Consider the following 15,704-nt stretch of genomic DNA (forward strand, 5'->3'; position numbering starts at 1 on the left):
TGATTTAGAACATTTATCGTCAAATAAATTGCCTATTTTTAGAATTATTCTGATTTCAACGACTGTTGTGAATCTTATGACAATTGTTCTTCACTTTCAAACACAGCCAGGAAAGACACCATTCCCGCTAATCATGGTACTTTGGTGGAGGGAGAGGGGATATTTAAGTTAATTTACCGTATTCTAACTAATGTCGATAGGAAGTTGATTCCTGGCTGATAAAAACTCAAGACTTAAAACAGAAGCCCAAAATATGTAATTTATTATGGGACCAACATAAAATGTCACAAGACTATATAAATCTTCAGCAGTGAGAAAGGAGGTTATGGAAAAGCAGCAGTCAAGGACTAACCGACAATGACATAATAAATGAAAGTCTTACATAACACTTGGTCCCAATGGCATTAGCGCCACAGAAGCTGATAGCCAGTTCCATTACTATTGTTACTAGCGTTTTGCTTGTGATTAAAGGTACATTGACATAAGTCTTTCATCCAACATAAATGATTTCCAAAATGTTTAAAAAAAATACACCTACAAATTAAATTGTGGTATATGAACACCTATCATTTATCAGCAATAAAGATACATTCTGACTGAAATTAGGCACATTCTACTCAAAAGCTAAATCATACATCATGTCATATGGGAGGAGATGTCAACATATAATTTGTCAACAAATAATTGCCATCCTAGGAATACTAGAATACGCAATGTACACAGACAATCAAGAAGTTGCATACAGAAAGCAATAGATTCATAGCTGAGGTGGAGACCAATGTGAATGTGTAACAATGTGTAAGTACTGGCATCCCCCTTCTCCTGCTCTTTTCAGGGGAAAAAATGATCTAAACAGAGTGTATTTTGATGCATGGACATATGATCATATACATGGTTGCCTACCTTGTTCCTAAAGTGTGTACTGTGTATAAAAGGCTACACAGGAAGAAAAAAAGAAAAAAAACACTGTTACATGAGTAATAGTCCCTTAAGATACACACTATTCTCCTAACAATAAATCTGTACTTCTACAGGTAGACAAAGGCTGATGTGAGGAGACTGACAAAACTGGAAAGAATTGTGCTGATGGTTTGCTATATTCTATGGTGTAATATGTTCATTCTGTATGAAAATAAAACAAGAATATCCATGAAGAATTCTGAAATGTAATTTCCATACAGAGTGAATATGTTCCTATTCCTGAGTTTGTTCAACTTCTTCAGAGAGCAGATGGAATCTCTTTTAGACGGACCATATCACCAGTTATGTCAAAAACAAAAACAGACAGAAAACAAACTAACATTACAACATCATGAAGAACTCTGAACGATCTATCATAGAAGAGGTTGAAATAAAATCAAACTGGACAAATTCTGAACTTTTAAAAGGAGTAAAAGAAGTTAAAAGAAACAATGCTGGATAATAAAAATGTATTACAGTGAAGTAAAAAATAAATAATCTCCTTTGGCATGCCCCGATTACTGGTCAATGATGCATAACAAATTAACAGTCCAAAAACTCCATAAACCCATCAGAGAAAGAAACACCCCATAGAGTAAACTATACTCCCACTTAACCAATATAACGAAAGAAACCAGTTACAGAGACGCATACAGGTAACCGTATACTACTAGCATGGGGAAGAGATCTTATTAATGAGACTGCAGCACTGTAGTTTCCTTTCAACTCAAGTTAAGTTAATGTCACATGCACAAGTACAGTGACATGCCTTTCTTTCAAACTCAAAACCCAACAATGCAATAACAATGTAATACTAGAATAAAAATGTTGAAGAAATATGAAGAACAACTGGTGGATGACTTGAGTCTACTCAATAACTACAAAAATAATCTCAGGTGGGTTATCTCCTTGTACAATATGTTCATTGAAAATAAGAATTTGGGGTATGTCAATTGTCAAGTAGTGCATTGAAAAAATGTATTCAACTAAATACTGCTAGTTAAGATTGAGACTACCTGTCAGTTGATTCATTTTGTGCAAATCTTAAGTTTTAGGGATGGGTGGGTGGGTGGGAGGGTTATAGTTCACTGGCAAAGACTCAAAGCTAAATGTTTGAACTGATTTACTGTACTTATCAATGTGTGCCTCATGTTGAAGACAGAACTGCTAAAACATAACAGAATCTTGGCTAAATATTAACATCTTAGAGCTAGCAACATTGAGTCTAAATTGGATAAAATATGTAAATCTGTTCTACGTAACCAAAGTGACAATAGTGTTCTAGAAAGTCTATGGCTGAGACAACTTCATAGCCACAACTCCATAAACCATTTAAAAACACCCTGCGGGGACAAGCCTGACCCTTTTCAGCTAGCACAAAGTAATTTAATCCCAGCTCCCTCCAGGCTTTCAGACCCCCACTGCACCCCTAACAATGAGCTGGGCAGTGTCATCATCTGAGGGGTGGGAGTCCATCCCCTCTTCCTCGGTATCAGAGTCTGACTCCTCCTGAGGGGAGTAGTAGCCCTCGTACTCCAGGATGGGCGAGTCGCTGTGACCGGGGGAGCCTAGGCACTGGGCGGTGGTTACCGTGGTGACAGTGGCAGAGTAGGCCCCTGGGTTGCCAGAAGGGGAGCCTGGGTTGGAGGGGCGGAGCAGAGGGGTGCGCTCGGTGTCAGCTTCACCCTCTGCCCCCTCCTGGTCTGCACGAGGTGCCCCATCATCCTCAGACTCGGACTCAGAATACTCTGGATTAGGTCGGGTTACGCGTTGTTTACACACAGGGCAAGTTTTCTTAGTCCCTGTAAGCCAGGGGTCCACACACTTGCTGTGGTACGCTGAAGAGGTGACAGAAATAAAACAGTTACCATATGGCCTTGGACCTGTGAGTACAACTTCTGAGTGAGACAGGGCCAAATGTGATCATTTGCAATTACCGTGTGCGCAAGGCAAAACTCGCAGTTTGTCACCCTCTTCATACTCATCCAGACAAATAGCACAAACATCATATTCATCACCTAGAATACAAATAAGATTGACATGTGACAGGTGGAAATACAATGCATTGTAATGCTACGTGTAATGTAATAATAACAGGAGCAGACAATCAGATTACCCTTCTTGTTAAATCAGGTTTCTCAACATTCCAGAGAAGAAATACTGTACTGCTGTTTCACAAAGTTTTTTGCAACGTCTTTGACTAGTTACACTGGTGACAGATTCTCATTTGAATGTGTGGAGGGACTCTCTCGTTACCTTTAGTGAACTTGTGAATGGGGATCCTCTTCAGCTGTTCCTTAGTCAGCCTATATTTCCTCATCCTTTTCCTGTACTGCACACAGCGCACAATCTAAACCAAGACAAGGCAGGGAATGAAGAGACACAGACCACACCAAAATTGAAGGATTGAGAGTCACAGTGCTTTTAATATGCGAATAGAATTATTGAATTCCATTCATTTAGGATGTATGAAATGAATATTTAACTATTCAATTGTGAAATCAACTCCCCATTCATAGCAAAATGAGTCTGTTTCCTAAAGGCACTTACCAGGATGACAACCATCACAAGGATGATCATGCCCACTATTCCAGTGAAGGGGATGAGATAGTATGAGAGTGGGAAGGCAAACTCCGGCTTGAGGATCACATAGGCCCTGCATACCAAATACAGCACCATCAGCATTAGTATGGGGGCATTGTTCAGAAAAGCGACCACCTCCGGATCACAAATCTGTACGACTAAGAGGGACAGCAGTGCCAGACTCAACACCATCTCCAACATAGTGATGACGTCCACATAGGACCAGCCAATCGCACTTTATTCCTAGTTATATGTACATATCTACCTCAATTACCTCGTACCCTTGCACATCGATTCGGGACTGGTACTCCTTGTATAATGTCAAGTTATCGTTACTCATTGTGTATCTACTATTACTTTTATTATTACGTGTTTTACTTTTCTATTATTTCTCTATTTTCTTTCTCTCTGTATAGTTGGGACGGGCCCGTAAGTAAGCATTTCACTGTCAGTCAACACCTGTTGTTAACGAAGCACGTGACAAATATAATTTGATTTGAGACCCTCAGCAGGGTTGACATGATGAGTGCAAAGATGTGAAGAATATGACTGAATCTCAGCGCAAATCTAATCAATAAATGTCCGGTCTTCACTATGGTGCAAGACCATGAACAAATATCCAAAAAAAGACTCTGTTGAATGATTACATTAGCAATCATAACCCCTCAACAGACAGTTAAGTCATACCTCCATCTAACATTGTGACTAGGGGTAGAAATGAACAAATAAATAACCAATTAAAAGCTTGTCATGGAAGTTGAGCTTGACAAAAATAAAAAACGTCACAATGGTACTCACCCTTGTTCAGGAATGATGAAGGTCCTGAGAATTTGGGAGGCGTAGTAGCTGGTGAATACAGAGGGGATCTCAATCTCCTCTGCAATAGTTTCTACACACAAACAAACAAAAAGGGGAGCACTGCCACTCAGCATTACCAATGTATTTAATTATTAGGATGATACTGGTTAATAAAGACTACTTGAGATTGAGGAGAGAGAAGACAAATCAGGCAACCTGGTTAAGTAAACGTTGTACTAACTGAACTGATTCTGTAAGAAATGGATAAAGGCAGCTAAGAGAAGGTGATGATTGTAGGATCCTCACCATTGCTGTAGTTCATGTTGAGTAGAGTCTCTGAGTACATGTTGTGAACAATGGCTGCACTGAATCCAGCTTGCTGTGCATGCAGCACCTGCGTTGAATATAAAACCATAATTTACATTGTAACAATTGAAAACACTAGGCGCAGTGTGATTTTACACTGAATATGTTGCCATACATAATCTGTTGAATTCAAATGTAATTGCAACACCTTATATCCTAAGCAACCGAACAGCATAGCTACACACACCAACCTTGATATCAAAATTGCAGTCATAGCGTCGGATGAGGACTATGTACTTAGTAGTGGTCGTGTTGGGATCACTAGATGTGGGCAGTGGTGGTGGGGGTTCTATCGGAGTGCAGCCGTTGAGTGGTCGTGACTCTACTAACACACCCTTGAAGAGAGAGAAAGGAGGTTTCAGCTGATGTTTGCAATGGATCAAAGGACATGTTGCTCCTGTATTCACTCTTCCATTACCCTTCTCTCACATTAGTGTTGCATGGTATACGGAAACTTCTGTACTTTTTCGATACTAGAACATGAAAACGGTTCGGTACTACACCCCAACCCGAGCACTCCGTTCTGCCACCTCTGGTCTCTTGGCCCTCCCACCCCTACGAGAGGGTAGCGCCCACTCAAAGCCCTTCTCTGTCCTGGCACCCCAATGGTGGAACCAGCTTCCCCCTGAAACTAGGACAGCAGAGTCCCTGCCCATCTTCCAAAAAAATCTGAAACCCTATGTTAAATAATCCCACAGCACCCCCCTTCCCCTCACAAAAAAACAGGGGGAAAAAGCATTTTGTGAACTAACACTTCCACATTAAATTGAGGAAAAATGTACTTACTATAACTGTGAGATGTGGTGGTCCCACCTAGCTATCTTAAGATGAATGCACCAACTAAGTCGCTCTGGAAAAGAGCATCTGCTAAATGACTAAAATGTAAATGTACTAGAATTTGTATTTACTTTCGGTACTTCTGTGAAATGTGTCTCACGGATCAAGTCTGTTGAGCCAAGCCGATGTCCCCCTTAAGAGAAAATCTTTTGGTATTTCTTTCATTAATGAATTGTTGACATAGTCCCAAAATATTTTGCATGTCAGCAATCAAGTTTAAGATATATAACTTTAAAAATACAGAAATACAGCTGGTATGAAACCAAAACAAAAAATGTGGACATTCTATTTTTAGCTGATATGGGAGCGAAGACATTGAAGAAGCATATCAAAGTTGGAATAATGTTTTAAGTCACACCGGAAAGTTTAAGAATAGTGGCCGGGGCATATTATTTCATTATATTATTTCGCATGGCGATGTGGGATGCTAAAAGGCTAGCTAGCGTGCAATGTTTAGCCAACTTGCTAGCAAGGGAAGAAAAGACGACAAGAGACTCTTATTTTGCTTTCACAACAAATGAGAAGACAACAAGAACACCTCTGTCACCCCCTTGTGAATGATGCTATTTGGGAGTATGGACTGATGAGATATCATGTAACAAAAGGTCCATAACTCCACCCAGCGCACGTACAACTCTACGCACATGTAGAGTTGTGCACACGTGTGTAGAAACCTTTATACCGTGCCTGCTCCTGCACTGGGAAGGCTGCATCATATGCTAGCTCCCCACTCATACTGCACAGAAGTTAACACACTTGAATAATGCGACACAGCATGTAAAAACTGTTAATTACTGTTCGCAAAACAACATCCATAATGTCTAGAACACTTGACAATGCAAGAAGATACCAGTAGCTTCCAGCTTTGTAAACTAACTTTCCTTGCTAGCTTACAGCTGAAGTGAATATCAATTATCTACCCTAGTACTTTGTGATAATATGCTAACCATAATGCAAAATATGCTGATTTCAAAGCTGATTGAATAAAGTTTGTGCCATTCACTTAAAATCGGTCTCTCTCTCACGTCTCTCCGAAAGATTATCTACTGCCTCAGCGAAACTGTGTATGAATCACTGAGGTATAATAAGAACTGGAGACGGACTCTAAAATGTCTGACCGCTGTTTTCAAGGTAATCTACTCATGTTTGTATACGCCGATTCCTGGACCGTCTATATCCAGGTTACATTTGGTTTACATAGACCAACATCACATGCACACTAGCACTCAGGGTGCACAGGGAGCAGCGACACAACATGGCAGACATTGGAATGAATATAAAACATTAGGATCTGTGGCTGAGTGATGAAAAAAACCTGGCCTTATTTGAATAATTCAATGGCTGTTTTGTGAACAAAGGTGTTGACTAAAGTGTCTTATTAGGACATTTCTCATCTGACTTCTCTATTTGGCCATCTATGGAAATTGTTTTTCTGGGCCGGGCGTCACTTCAACTGCAATAAAATAAATCCCATATGGTCCCATGAAATAAGGCAAAACAAGCCCAATAACTCAATGCATGCACACACTCCTATTGAATATTCATTCACCTGTATAGGTATATGCAGTTTCACTTGGTAAAATAAGAGTAAAAAAATAATAATAAATAAACATTAGGCCTAGGCTACATCTCAATTTCCCAAAGATATTTACCAATCAAATAAAGTATTACCATTATGTTATGTAGTTTGGTTAGTAAAAACAAACTCTAATTGATAGAATGACTGTATAATTGATTCATTAAATCCATACAGTGCATACGGAAAGTATTCAGACCCTCTGATATTTTCCACATTTTGTTACGTTACAGCCTCAAATTGATAAATAGTTCCCCCCCCCTCAAGCAATCTACATACAATACCCCATAATGACAAAGCAAAAACAGGTTTTTATCAATTTTAGAAAACGTGTAAAAAAAAAAAATCTGAAATATCACATTTACATACAGTTGAAGTCAGAAGTTTACATACACTTAGGTTGGAGTCATTAAAACTCGTTTTTCAACCACTCCACAAATTTCTTGTTAACAAACTATAGTTTTGGCAAGTCAGATAGGACATCTACTTTGTGCATGACAAGTACTTTTTCCAACAATTGTTTACAGACAGATTATTTCACTGTATAACAATTCCAGTGGATCAGAAGATTACATACACTAAGTTTACTGTGCCTTTAAACAGCTAGGAAAGTTCCAGAAAATAATGTAATGGCTTTAGAAGCTTCGATTAGGCTAATTTACATCATTTAAGTCAATTGGAGGTGTACCTGAGGATGTATTTCAAGGCCTACCTTCAAACTCAGTGCCTCTTTGCTTGACATGATGGGAAAATCTAAAGAAATCAGCCAAGACCTCAAATAAAAATTGCAGACCTCCACAAGTCTGGTTCAGCTTTGAGAGCAATTTCCAAAGGCCTGAAGGTACCACGTTCATTTGTACAAACAATAGTACGCAAGTATAAACACCATGGGACCACGCAGCCGTCATACCGCTCAGGAAGGAGACGCGTTCTGTCTCCTAGAGAAGAACGTACTTTGCTGCGAAAAGTGCAAATCAATCCCAGAACAACAGCAAAAGACCTTGTGAAGATGCTGGAGGAAACATGTACAGTTGAAGTCAGAAGTTTACATACACCTTAGCCAAATACATTTAAAAACTCAGTTTTTCAAAATTCCTGACATTTAATCCTAATAAAAATTCCCTGTCAGTTAGGATCACCACTTTATTTTAAGAACGTGAAATGTCAGAATAATAGTGGAGAGAATTATTTCTTTCAGCTTTTATTTCTTTCATCACATTCCCAGTGGGTCAGAAGTTTAGATACACTCAATTAGTATTTGGTAGCATTTCCTTTAAATTCTTTAACTTGGGTAAAACGTTTCAGGTAGCCTTCCACAAGCGTAAAACAAGTCCTATATCGACATAACCTGAAAGGCCGCTCAGCAAGAAAGAAGCCACTGCTCCAAAACCGCTATAAAAAAGCCAGACTACAGTTTGCAACTGCACATGGTGACATTTACATTACATTTACATTTTAGTCATTTAGCAGACGCTCTTATCCAGAGCGACTTACAGTAGAGTGCATACATTTTTATTACATTTTTTACATACTGAGACAAGGATATCCCTGCCGGCCAAACCCTCCCTAACCCGGACGACGCTATGCAAATTGTGCGTCGCCCCACGGACCTCCCGGTTGCGGCCGGCTGCGACAGAGCCTGGGCGCGAACCCAGAGACTCTGGTGGCGCAGCTAGCACTGCGATGCAGTGCCCTAGACCACTGCGCCACCCGGGAGGTGACAAAAGATCGTACTTTTTGGAGAAATGTCCTCTGGTCTGATGAAACAAAAATAGAACTGTTTGGCCATAATGACCATTGTTATGTTTGGAGAAAAAAGGGGGAGGCTTGCAAGCCGAAGAACACCATCCAAACCGTGAAGCACAGGGGTGGCAGCATCATGTTGTGGGGGTGCTTTGCTGCAGGAGGGACTGATGCACTTCACAAAATAGATAGCATCATGAGGAATGAAAATTATGTGGATATATTGAAGCAACATCTCAAGACATCAGTCACGAAGTTAAAGCTTGGTCGCAAATAGGTCTTCCAAACGGACAATGACCACAAGCATACTTCCAAAGTTGTGGCAAAATGGATGAAGGACAAAGTCAAGGTATTGGAGTGGCCATCACAAAGCCCTGACCTCAACCCTATAGAAAATGCATGGGCAGACCAGAAAAAGCGTGTGCGAGCAAGGAGGCCTACAAACCCGACTCAGTTACACCAGCTCTGTCAGGAGGAATGGGCCAAAATTCACCACACTTATTGTGGGAAGCTTGTGGAAGGCTACCCGAAACGTTTGACCCATGTTAAACAATTTAAAAAGGCAATGCTACCAAATACTAACTGAGTTTATGTAAACTTCTGACCCACTGGGAATGTGATGAAAGAAATAAAAGCTGAAATTAATCCTTCTCTCTACTATTATTCTGACATATCACATTCTTAAAATAAAGTGGTGATCCTAACTGACAAGATTAAATGTCAGGAATTGTGAAAAACTGAGTTTAAATGTATTTGGCTAAGGTAAATGTAAACTTCCGACCAACTGTAAGTATTCAGACCCAAACTCAGTAGTTTGTTGAAGCACCTTTGGCAGTGATTACAGCCTTGAGTCTTCCTGGTTATGATGCTATAAGGTTGATACACCTATATTTGGGGAGTTCTCCCATTCTTCTCTGCAGATCCTCTCAAGCTCAGTCAGGTTGGATGGGGAGCGTCGCTGCACAGCTATTTTCAGGTCTCTCCAGAGATGTTCGATCGGGTTCAAGTCCGGGCTCTGGCTGGGTCCCTCAAGGATATTCAGGGACTTGTCCTGAAGCCACTCCTGCGTTGTCTTTGCTGTGTGCTTAGGGTCGTTGTCCTGTTGGAAGGTGAACCGTTGCCCCAGTCTGAGGTCCCTTTTTTATTTAACTAGGCAAGTCAGTTAAGCCACCGCCATGCTTCACCGTAGGGATGGTGCCAGGTTTCCTCCAGACATGAAGCTTGGCATTCAGGCCAAAGAGTTCAATCTTGGTTTCAACAGACCAGAGAATCTTGTTTCTCATGGTCTGAGAGTCCTTTAGGTGCTTTTTGGCAAACTCCAAGCGGGCTGTCATGTGCCTTTTACTAAGGAGCGGCGTCCGTCTGGCCACTCTACCATTAAGGCCTGATTGGTGGAGTGCTGCAGAGATGGTTGTCCTTCTGGAAGGTTCTCCCATCTCCACAGAGAAACTCTGGAGCTCTGCCAGAGTGATCATTGGGTTCTTGGTTACCTCCCTGACCAAGGCCCTTCCCCCCGCTTGTTCAGTTTGGCCGGGCAGACAGTTCTAGGAAGAGTCTTGGTGGTTCCAAACTCCTTCCATTTAAGAATAATGGAGGCCACTGTGTTCTTGGGGACCATCAATGCTGCAGAAATGTTTTGGTACCCTTCCTAAGATCTGCGTCTCGACATAATCCTGTCTCGGAGCTCTACGGAAAATTCCTTCCACCTCATGGCTTGGTTTTTGCTCTGACATGCAGTGTCAACTGTGGGACCTCATATAGACAAGTGTGTGCCTTTCCAAACCATGTCCAATCAATTAAATCTACCACAGGTGGACAAGTTGAAGAAACATCTCAAGGATGATCAATGAAAACAGGATGCACCTGAGCTCAATTTCGAGTCCCATAGCAAAGGGTCTGAATACTTATGTAAATAAGGTACTTCTGTTTTTATTTTTTATACATTTGCACACAAAAAAAAAGAATCACATTGTCATTATGGGGTAGTGTGTGTAGATTGATGAGGATTTTTTGTATTTAATCAATTTTAGAATAAGGCTGTAATGTAACAAATTGTGGAAAAAGTCAAGGGGTCTGAATTAGAGGTCGACCGATTATGATTTTTCAACGCTGACAGCGATAATTGGAGGACCAAAAAAAGCCGAAACCGATTAAATCGGCCAATTTTTTTTATATATATATTTGTAATAATGACTATTACAACAATTTTAATTTAATATAATACATCAATAAAATCAATTTAGTCTCAAATAAATAATGAAACATGTTCAATTTGGTTTAAATAAGGCAAAAACAAAGTATTGGAGAAGAAAGTAAAAGTGCAATATGTGCCATGTAAAAAAAACTAACGTTTAAGTTCCTTGCTCAGAACATAAGAAAGCTGGTGGTTCCTTTTAACATGAGTCTTCAATATTCCCAGGTAAGAAGTTTTAGGTTGTAGTTATTATAGGACTATTTCTCTCTATACCATTTGTATTTCATATACCTTTGACTATTGGATGTTCTAATAGCTACTTTAGTATTGCCAGCCTAATCTCGGGAGTTGATAGGCTTGAAGTCATAAACAGCACAATGCTTGAAGCATTGTGAAGAGCTGCTGGCAAACGCAGTAAAATGCTGTTTGAATGAATGCTTACGAGCCTGCTGCTGCCTACCACCGCCCAGTCAGACTGCTCTATCAAATCATAGACTTAATTATAATATAATAACACACAGAAATACGAGCCTTAGGTCGTATATGGTCAATATGGTCAAATCCGGAAACTATCATTTTCGAAAACAAAACGTTTATTCTTTCAGTGAAATACGGAACCGTTACGTATTTTATCTAACGGGTGGCATCCATAAGTCTAAATATTCCTGTTACATTGCACAACCTTCAATATTATGTCATAATTATGTAAAATCCTGGCAAGTTAGCTCACATGAGCCAGGCGGCCCAAACTGTTGCATATACCCTGACTCTGCGTGCAATGAACCCAAGAGAAGTGACACAATTTCCCTAGTTTAATATTGCCCGCTAACATGAATTTCTTTTAACTAAATATGCAGGTTTAAAAAATAGATACTTCGGTGTATTGATTTTAAGAAAGGCATTGATGTTTATGGTTAGGTACACATTGGTGCAACGACAGTGCTTTTTTCGCAAATGCGCTTGTTAAATCACCGGTTTGGCGAAGTAGGCTGTGATTCAATGATAAATTAACAGGCACCGCATCGAATATATGCAACGCAGGACAAGCTAGATAAACTTGTAATATCATCAACCATGTGTAGTTAACAAGTGATTATGTTAAGATTGATAGTTTTTTTTATAAGTTTAATGCTAGCTAGCAACTTACCTTGGCTCCTTGCTGCACTCGCGGAACAGGTGGTCAGCCTGCTACGCAGTCTCCTCGTGGAGTGCAATGTAATCGGCCATGATCGATGTCCAAAAATGCTGATTACCGATTGGTATGAAAACGTGAAATCGGCCCAAATTAAATCAGCCATTCCGATTAATCGGTCGACATCTAGTCTGAATACTTTACGAACGCACTGTACATGGCTGAATCTGAAAAATGTTGACGCAAAACATGTAAAGTGTAATGACATTGAACTCAAAAGATGCCTAACGATTGAATAGAGCAGTAGCTGAGTTTCTGTCTGGATCAAGTGCCATTCTGTTACTTTGGCTAATATGCCTTCTTTTTCCATGGTATCATTTTGGTATTGAGTATTTTGATATTAAACCTTACTCACCATAAGTCCTTCTTTGGGTAGTGATGATCCAAAAAAGGCAGGCAGGTCCTCAAACAACATGTTGGTCATATTGCTGTAATGCTACCAGACAGAGACACAAGTGTTCAAATCAATGCCAGTACACTGAGATCACATGTAAATCCACAACAAACTTGATCACACAGTTCAACAATCATGAGGACTCACAGCATAGATGTATGCGTGTGCAGGTAAGGGAGCCAGTGTGCAGCACAGCGCCAGAGTGAGAACGCCCAGTCGGGCACCCATGCACCACAGACCCAACATCCTGCCTCACTGTCTGTCTGGAGAATGGGATGAGTAGAGCCAGGAAGCTGGGAAGTTCAGCCTGGGGAGTGGAAGAGGCAAATCTCATACATCGAGTAACCAATTGCATAATAACAAATTATTCCAATACCAGACCAAATAAACATGGGTGGAATTGTGGCCTGCATTTCGGGGCGTTCCTGCTTTTGCAGGAACCCCTCTTTATACTTCTATTGGTACATTGTTAAACTAGCAGAGGCGCTCCAGTACAGTACGTGGCGTTAATGCACAATAACGTTGGTTGTCAGTCGCGATAAAGCCCATAGAAGGGCCGGGGCGACAATAGTATCTAGCTAGCCGTACACAGGCAGACAGTGTCCTTCGTCCCCGCTTGTCGGGCACTGTTTTCCCGCAGTTCTGTTAAAGTGTGCCAGCTAGTTCGATACACAGCTGGCGGGAACGACACCGTGTGCTAGCTAGCAAACACACCATGTAGCCCCAGCCTCCCGCGCTAGCGGGAGCGACCGGTAGACAGTAACCGCCCCGAATGTCAGGCACGGTTTTCTCCGGTACACAACCGGCAATAACTAACGGTGTCGCGAACTAGCAAGCCAGCCATCATCCCATGGAGGGGAAAGCCCACAATACAGGAACGCCCAGAATTGCGGGCTGCAGTTGCAAGCTGTTGAAATAAACGAACACACATTCACGGTATAATAGTTTTTACAATCAATGGTGCCTGTATATACAACACAAATAGCTATTTGGCGTTCCCAGCTAAGTTAGCAAATAGCTAAAACACGTAAAAAATTGTAATCAATGTGGGGAAAAAAACATTCGGTCTGGTGGACAAAACTATTATGTTCGGTAACAACTCAGCCAGCTAAAGTTAGTTAGTTTACTTGGCCAGATAAGCTGACGTTAGCTCGCTAGCCGGGTGTGACAACAACAAACACGATTTTGACTTACCACGGATAGATAGCTACGCGTACATTAGCTAGCTATAATCTTAACTAAGATATTTTAACGTTAGCTAGCTAGCGATCTTAAAACTACGGTACTTTATGTCACGTTGATCATCACTGACTGTCCGATCAACTGATCAGAACAATATCAATAATCGGAAGTAAAACATATATAGTTAGCTATCTGGGGAGAAGTGGTGTGATAATTGAGTTATAAAATAAAGGGGTATGATCCTTCTTGTACCAGTCCAGTGCCTTGTTGTTTTGTCCTCTCCTTTCCGGTTCCAGAGGCTAGATTTAGCTAACTAATTTAACTAGTTAACAGCTTAGAATTTTTAGAAGACTCAAGTAGCTAACGGTGTATGCCACAGCTAGCAAACTAAAGTATAATTGGAAAGATAGCTAGATACGTTATAATATTGTATAACTATATTGTTTGGTGTCTAAAGCCACTCTTATGAAAATGCTATGCTAAAGACTAATGCATTTCCTGTATAATAATATCCTGCCGCTAGGAGAACGGTCACAGATAGAAAAATGAGCCAGAAGTTTCACCGGATGTATAAATCTGAAGCATCCGGTTGGCGTTTTCGTTCCCCACCAAATATGGTGATGAGAGGAAGCCATTGATGGAGTTTGGCCAACATTCTGCAATTTGTTTTACATCGATGAAACGTTTGATCTCAATACCGTTTTCTGTTCCCAGAACTAGAATATGTTACGAACAGACATTACCCTTTGCCAAATTGTTTAATTGTGTTGTTTAGAAGGAGTGCGAGGGACAATTTAGTTATTACACACGCACACTTCACAGTAGGCGTTCTCTAACGGAAATATGCAACGACATGCTAGAACGCGCCAATAGGATCTCGCTACATCGTGCTTGGCTCTTGCTTGTTCTGCCTACTATGATTAATTTGCTCCCATTCGAAACGCCAGTCGGTGGTCTATCTTGGGTTAGTTATACAAATCTTTGGAGTGGTAATCTGTTCTTCTTCTTCTGTGTTTTTTAAAGGTGCATTATGAAGAAATCGTTCCGCCATTTCCTGGTTGCTAAAATTTCAGAGAAAACAAGCAGGTATTAAACCGGTGTGAAATATATTTTCCATAACCAAAAATATTGTATTTTCAGCTGTTTGAAGCTGGTGTACAAAACCGAAAGTAAAAGATACAAGCATAGAAGTAATGCACATATAACAGATCTAGCACTTCTTCAAATCAAATTTTATTTGTCACATACACATGGTTAGCTGATGTTAATGCGAGTGTAGCGAAATGCTTGTGCTTCTAGTTCCGACAATGCAGTAATATCCAACGAGTAATCTAACCTAACAATTTCACAACAATTACCTTATACACACAAGTGTAAAGGAATGAATAAGAATATGTACATAAAAAAATATATGAATGAGTGATGGTATAGAATGGCATAGGCAAGATGCAGTAGATGGTATAGAGTACAGTATATACATATGAGATGAGTAATGTAGGGTATGTAAACATATAAAGAGTTGCTTTCAATGAACATGACAGATCTATAACTTATTTCTATGTGAATTTGGTAGGGTCAACCAAGCAGTTACATATTGCAGCTTTAAATGGAGGTTGGCAACCTAAAGGTGCATTACTGCCACCAACTGGAGATGAATGTAAATATATTTCACTTTGTGATACAAAAGGGAAAGAAATGACCCTGCCAACTAACCCATCACAAATAAAAACCTGCCACCCCATTCCACTACTTTCTGAATCTTCCCCAGGCCAACAGCCTAGGAGGATGGGACACCACCATTCAACACTCCCTGTAATCCTCTGTAGTAAAATCTGAAGTACTTCTCTGCAGCTTCCACTACAACACCTATTGTCTGTGA

General features: G+C 40.4%; 1 protein-coding gene across 2 annotated transcripts; it reads right to left on the bottom strand.

The window, feature by feature from the left end:
• Positions 1-244: 244 nt before the first annotated feature.
• LOC120057121 (E3 ubiquitin-protein ligase RNF167-like) lies at positions 245-14,344 on the bottom strand. Of its 2 annotated transcripts, none has more exons than XM_039005547.1 (10): positions 14,078-14,344; positions 12,791-12,950; positions 12,605-12,685; positions 4,899-5,042; positions 4,648-4,735; positions 4,342-4,432; positions 3,511-3,616; positions 3,217-3,310; positions 2,898-2,978; positions 245-2,798 (listed from the first exon to the last, which is right to left on the bottom strand). In XM_039005547.1, the coding sequence occupies exons 2-10, from the start codon at positions 12,887-12,889 to the stop codon at positions 2,371-2,373; spliced, it is 1,212 nt and encodes a 403-aa protein (XP_038861475.1). In that variant the 5' UTR covers positions 12,890-12,950; positions 14,078-14,344; the 3' UTR covers positions 245-2,370. The 2 variants fall into 2 exon arrangements, with proteins under 2 accessions (XP_038861475.1, XP_038861476.1); XM_039005548.1 differs by lacking the exon at positions 14,078-14,344 and adding an exon at positions 13,838-14,068.
• Between the last annotated feature and the right edge of the window lie 1,360 nt (positions 14,345-15,704).

The sequence above is a fragment of the Salvelinus namaycush genome, chromosome 12 (assembly GCF_016432855.1).
Source record: "Salvelinus namaycush isolate Seneca chromosome 12, SaNama_1.0, whole genome shotgun sequence".
Lineage (NCBI taxonomy): Eukaryota > Metazoa > Chordata > Actinopteri > Salmoniformes > Salmonidae > Salvelinus > Salvelinus namaycush.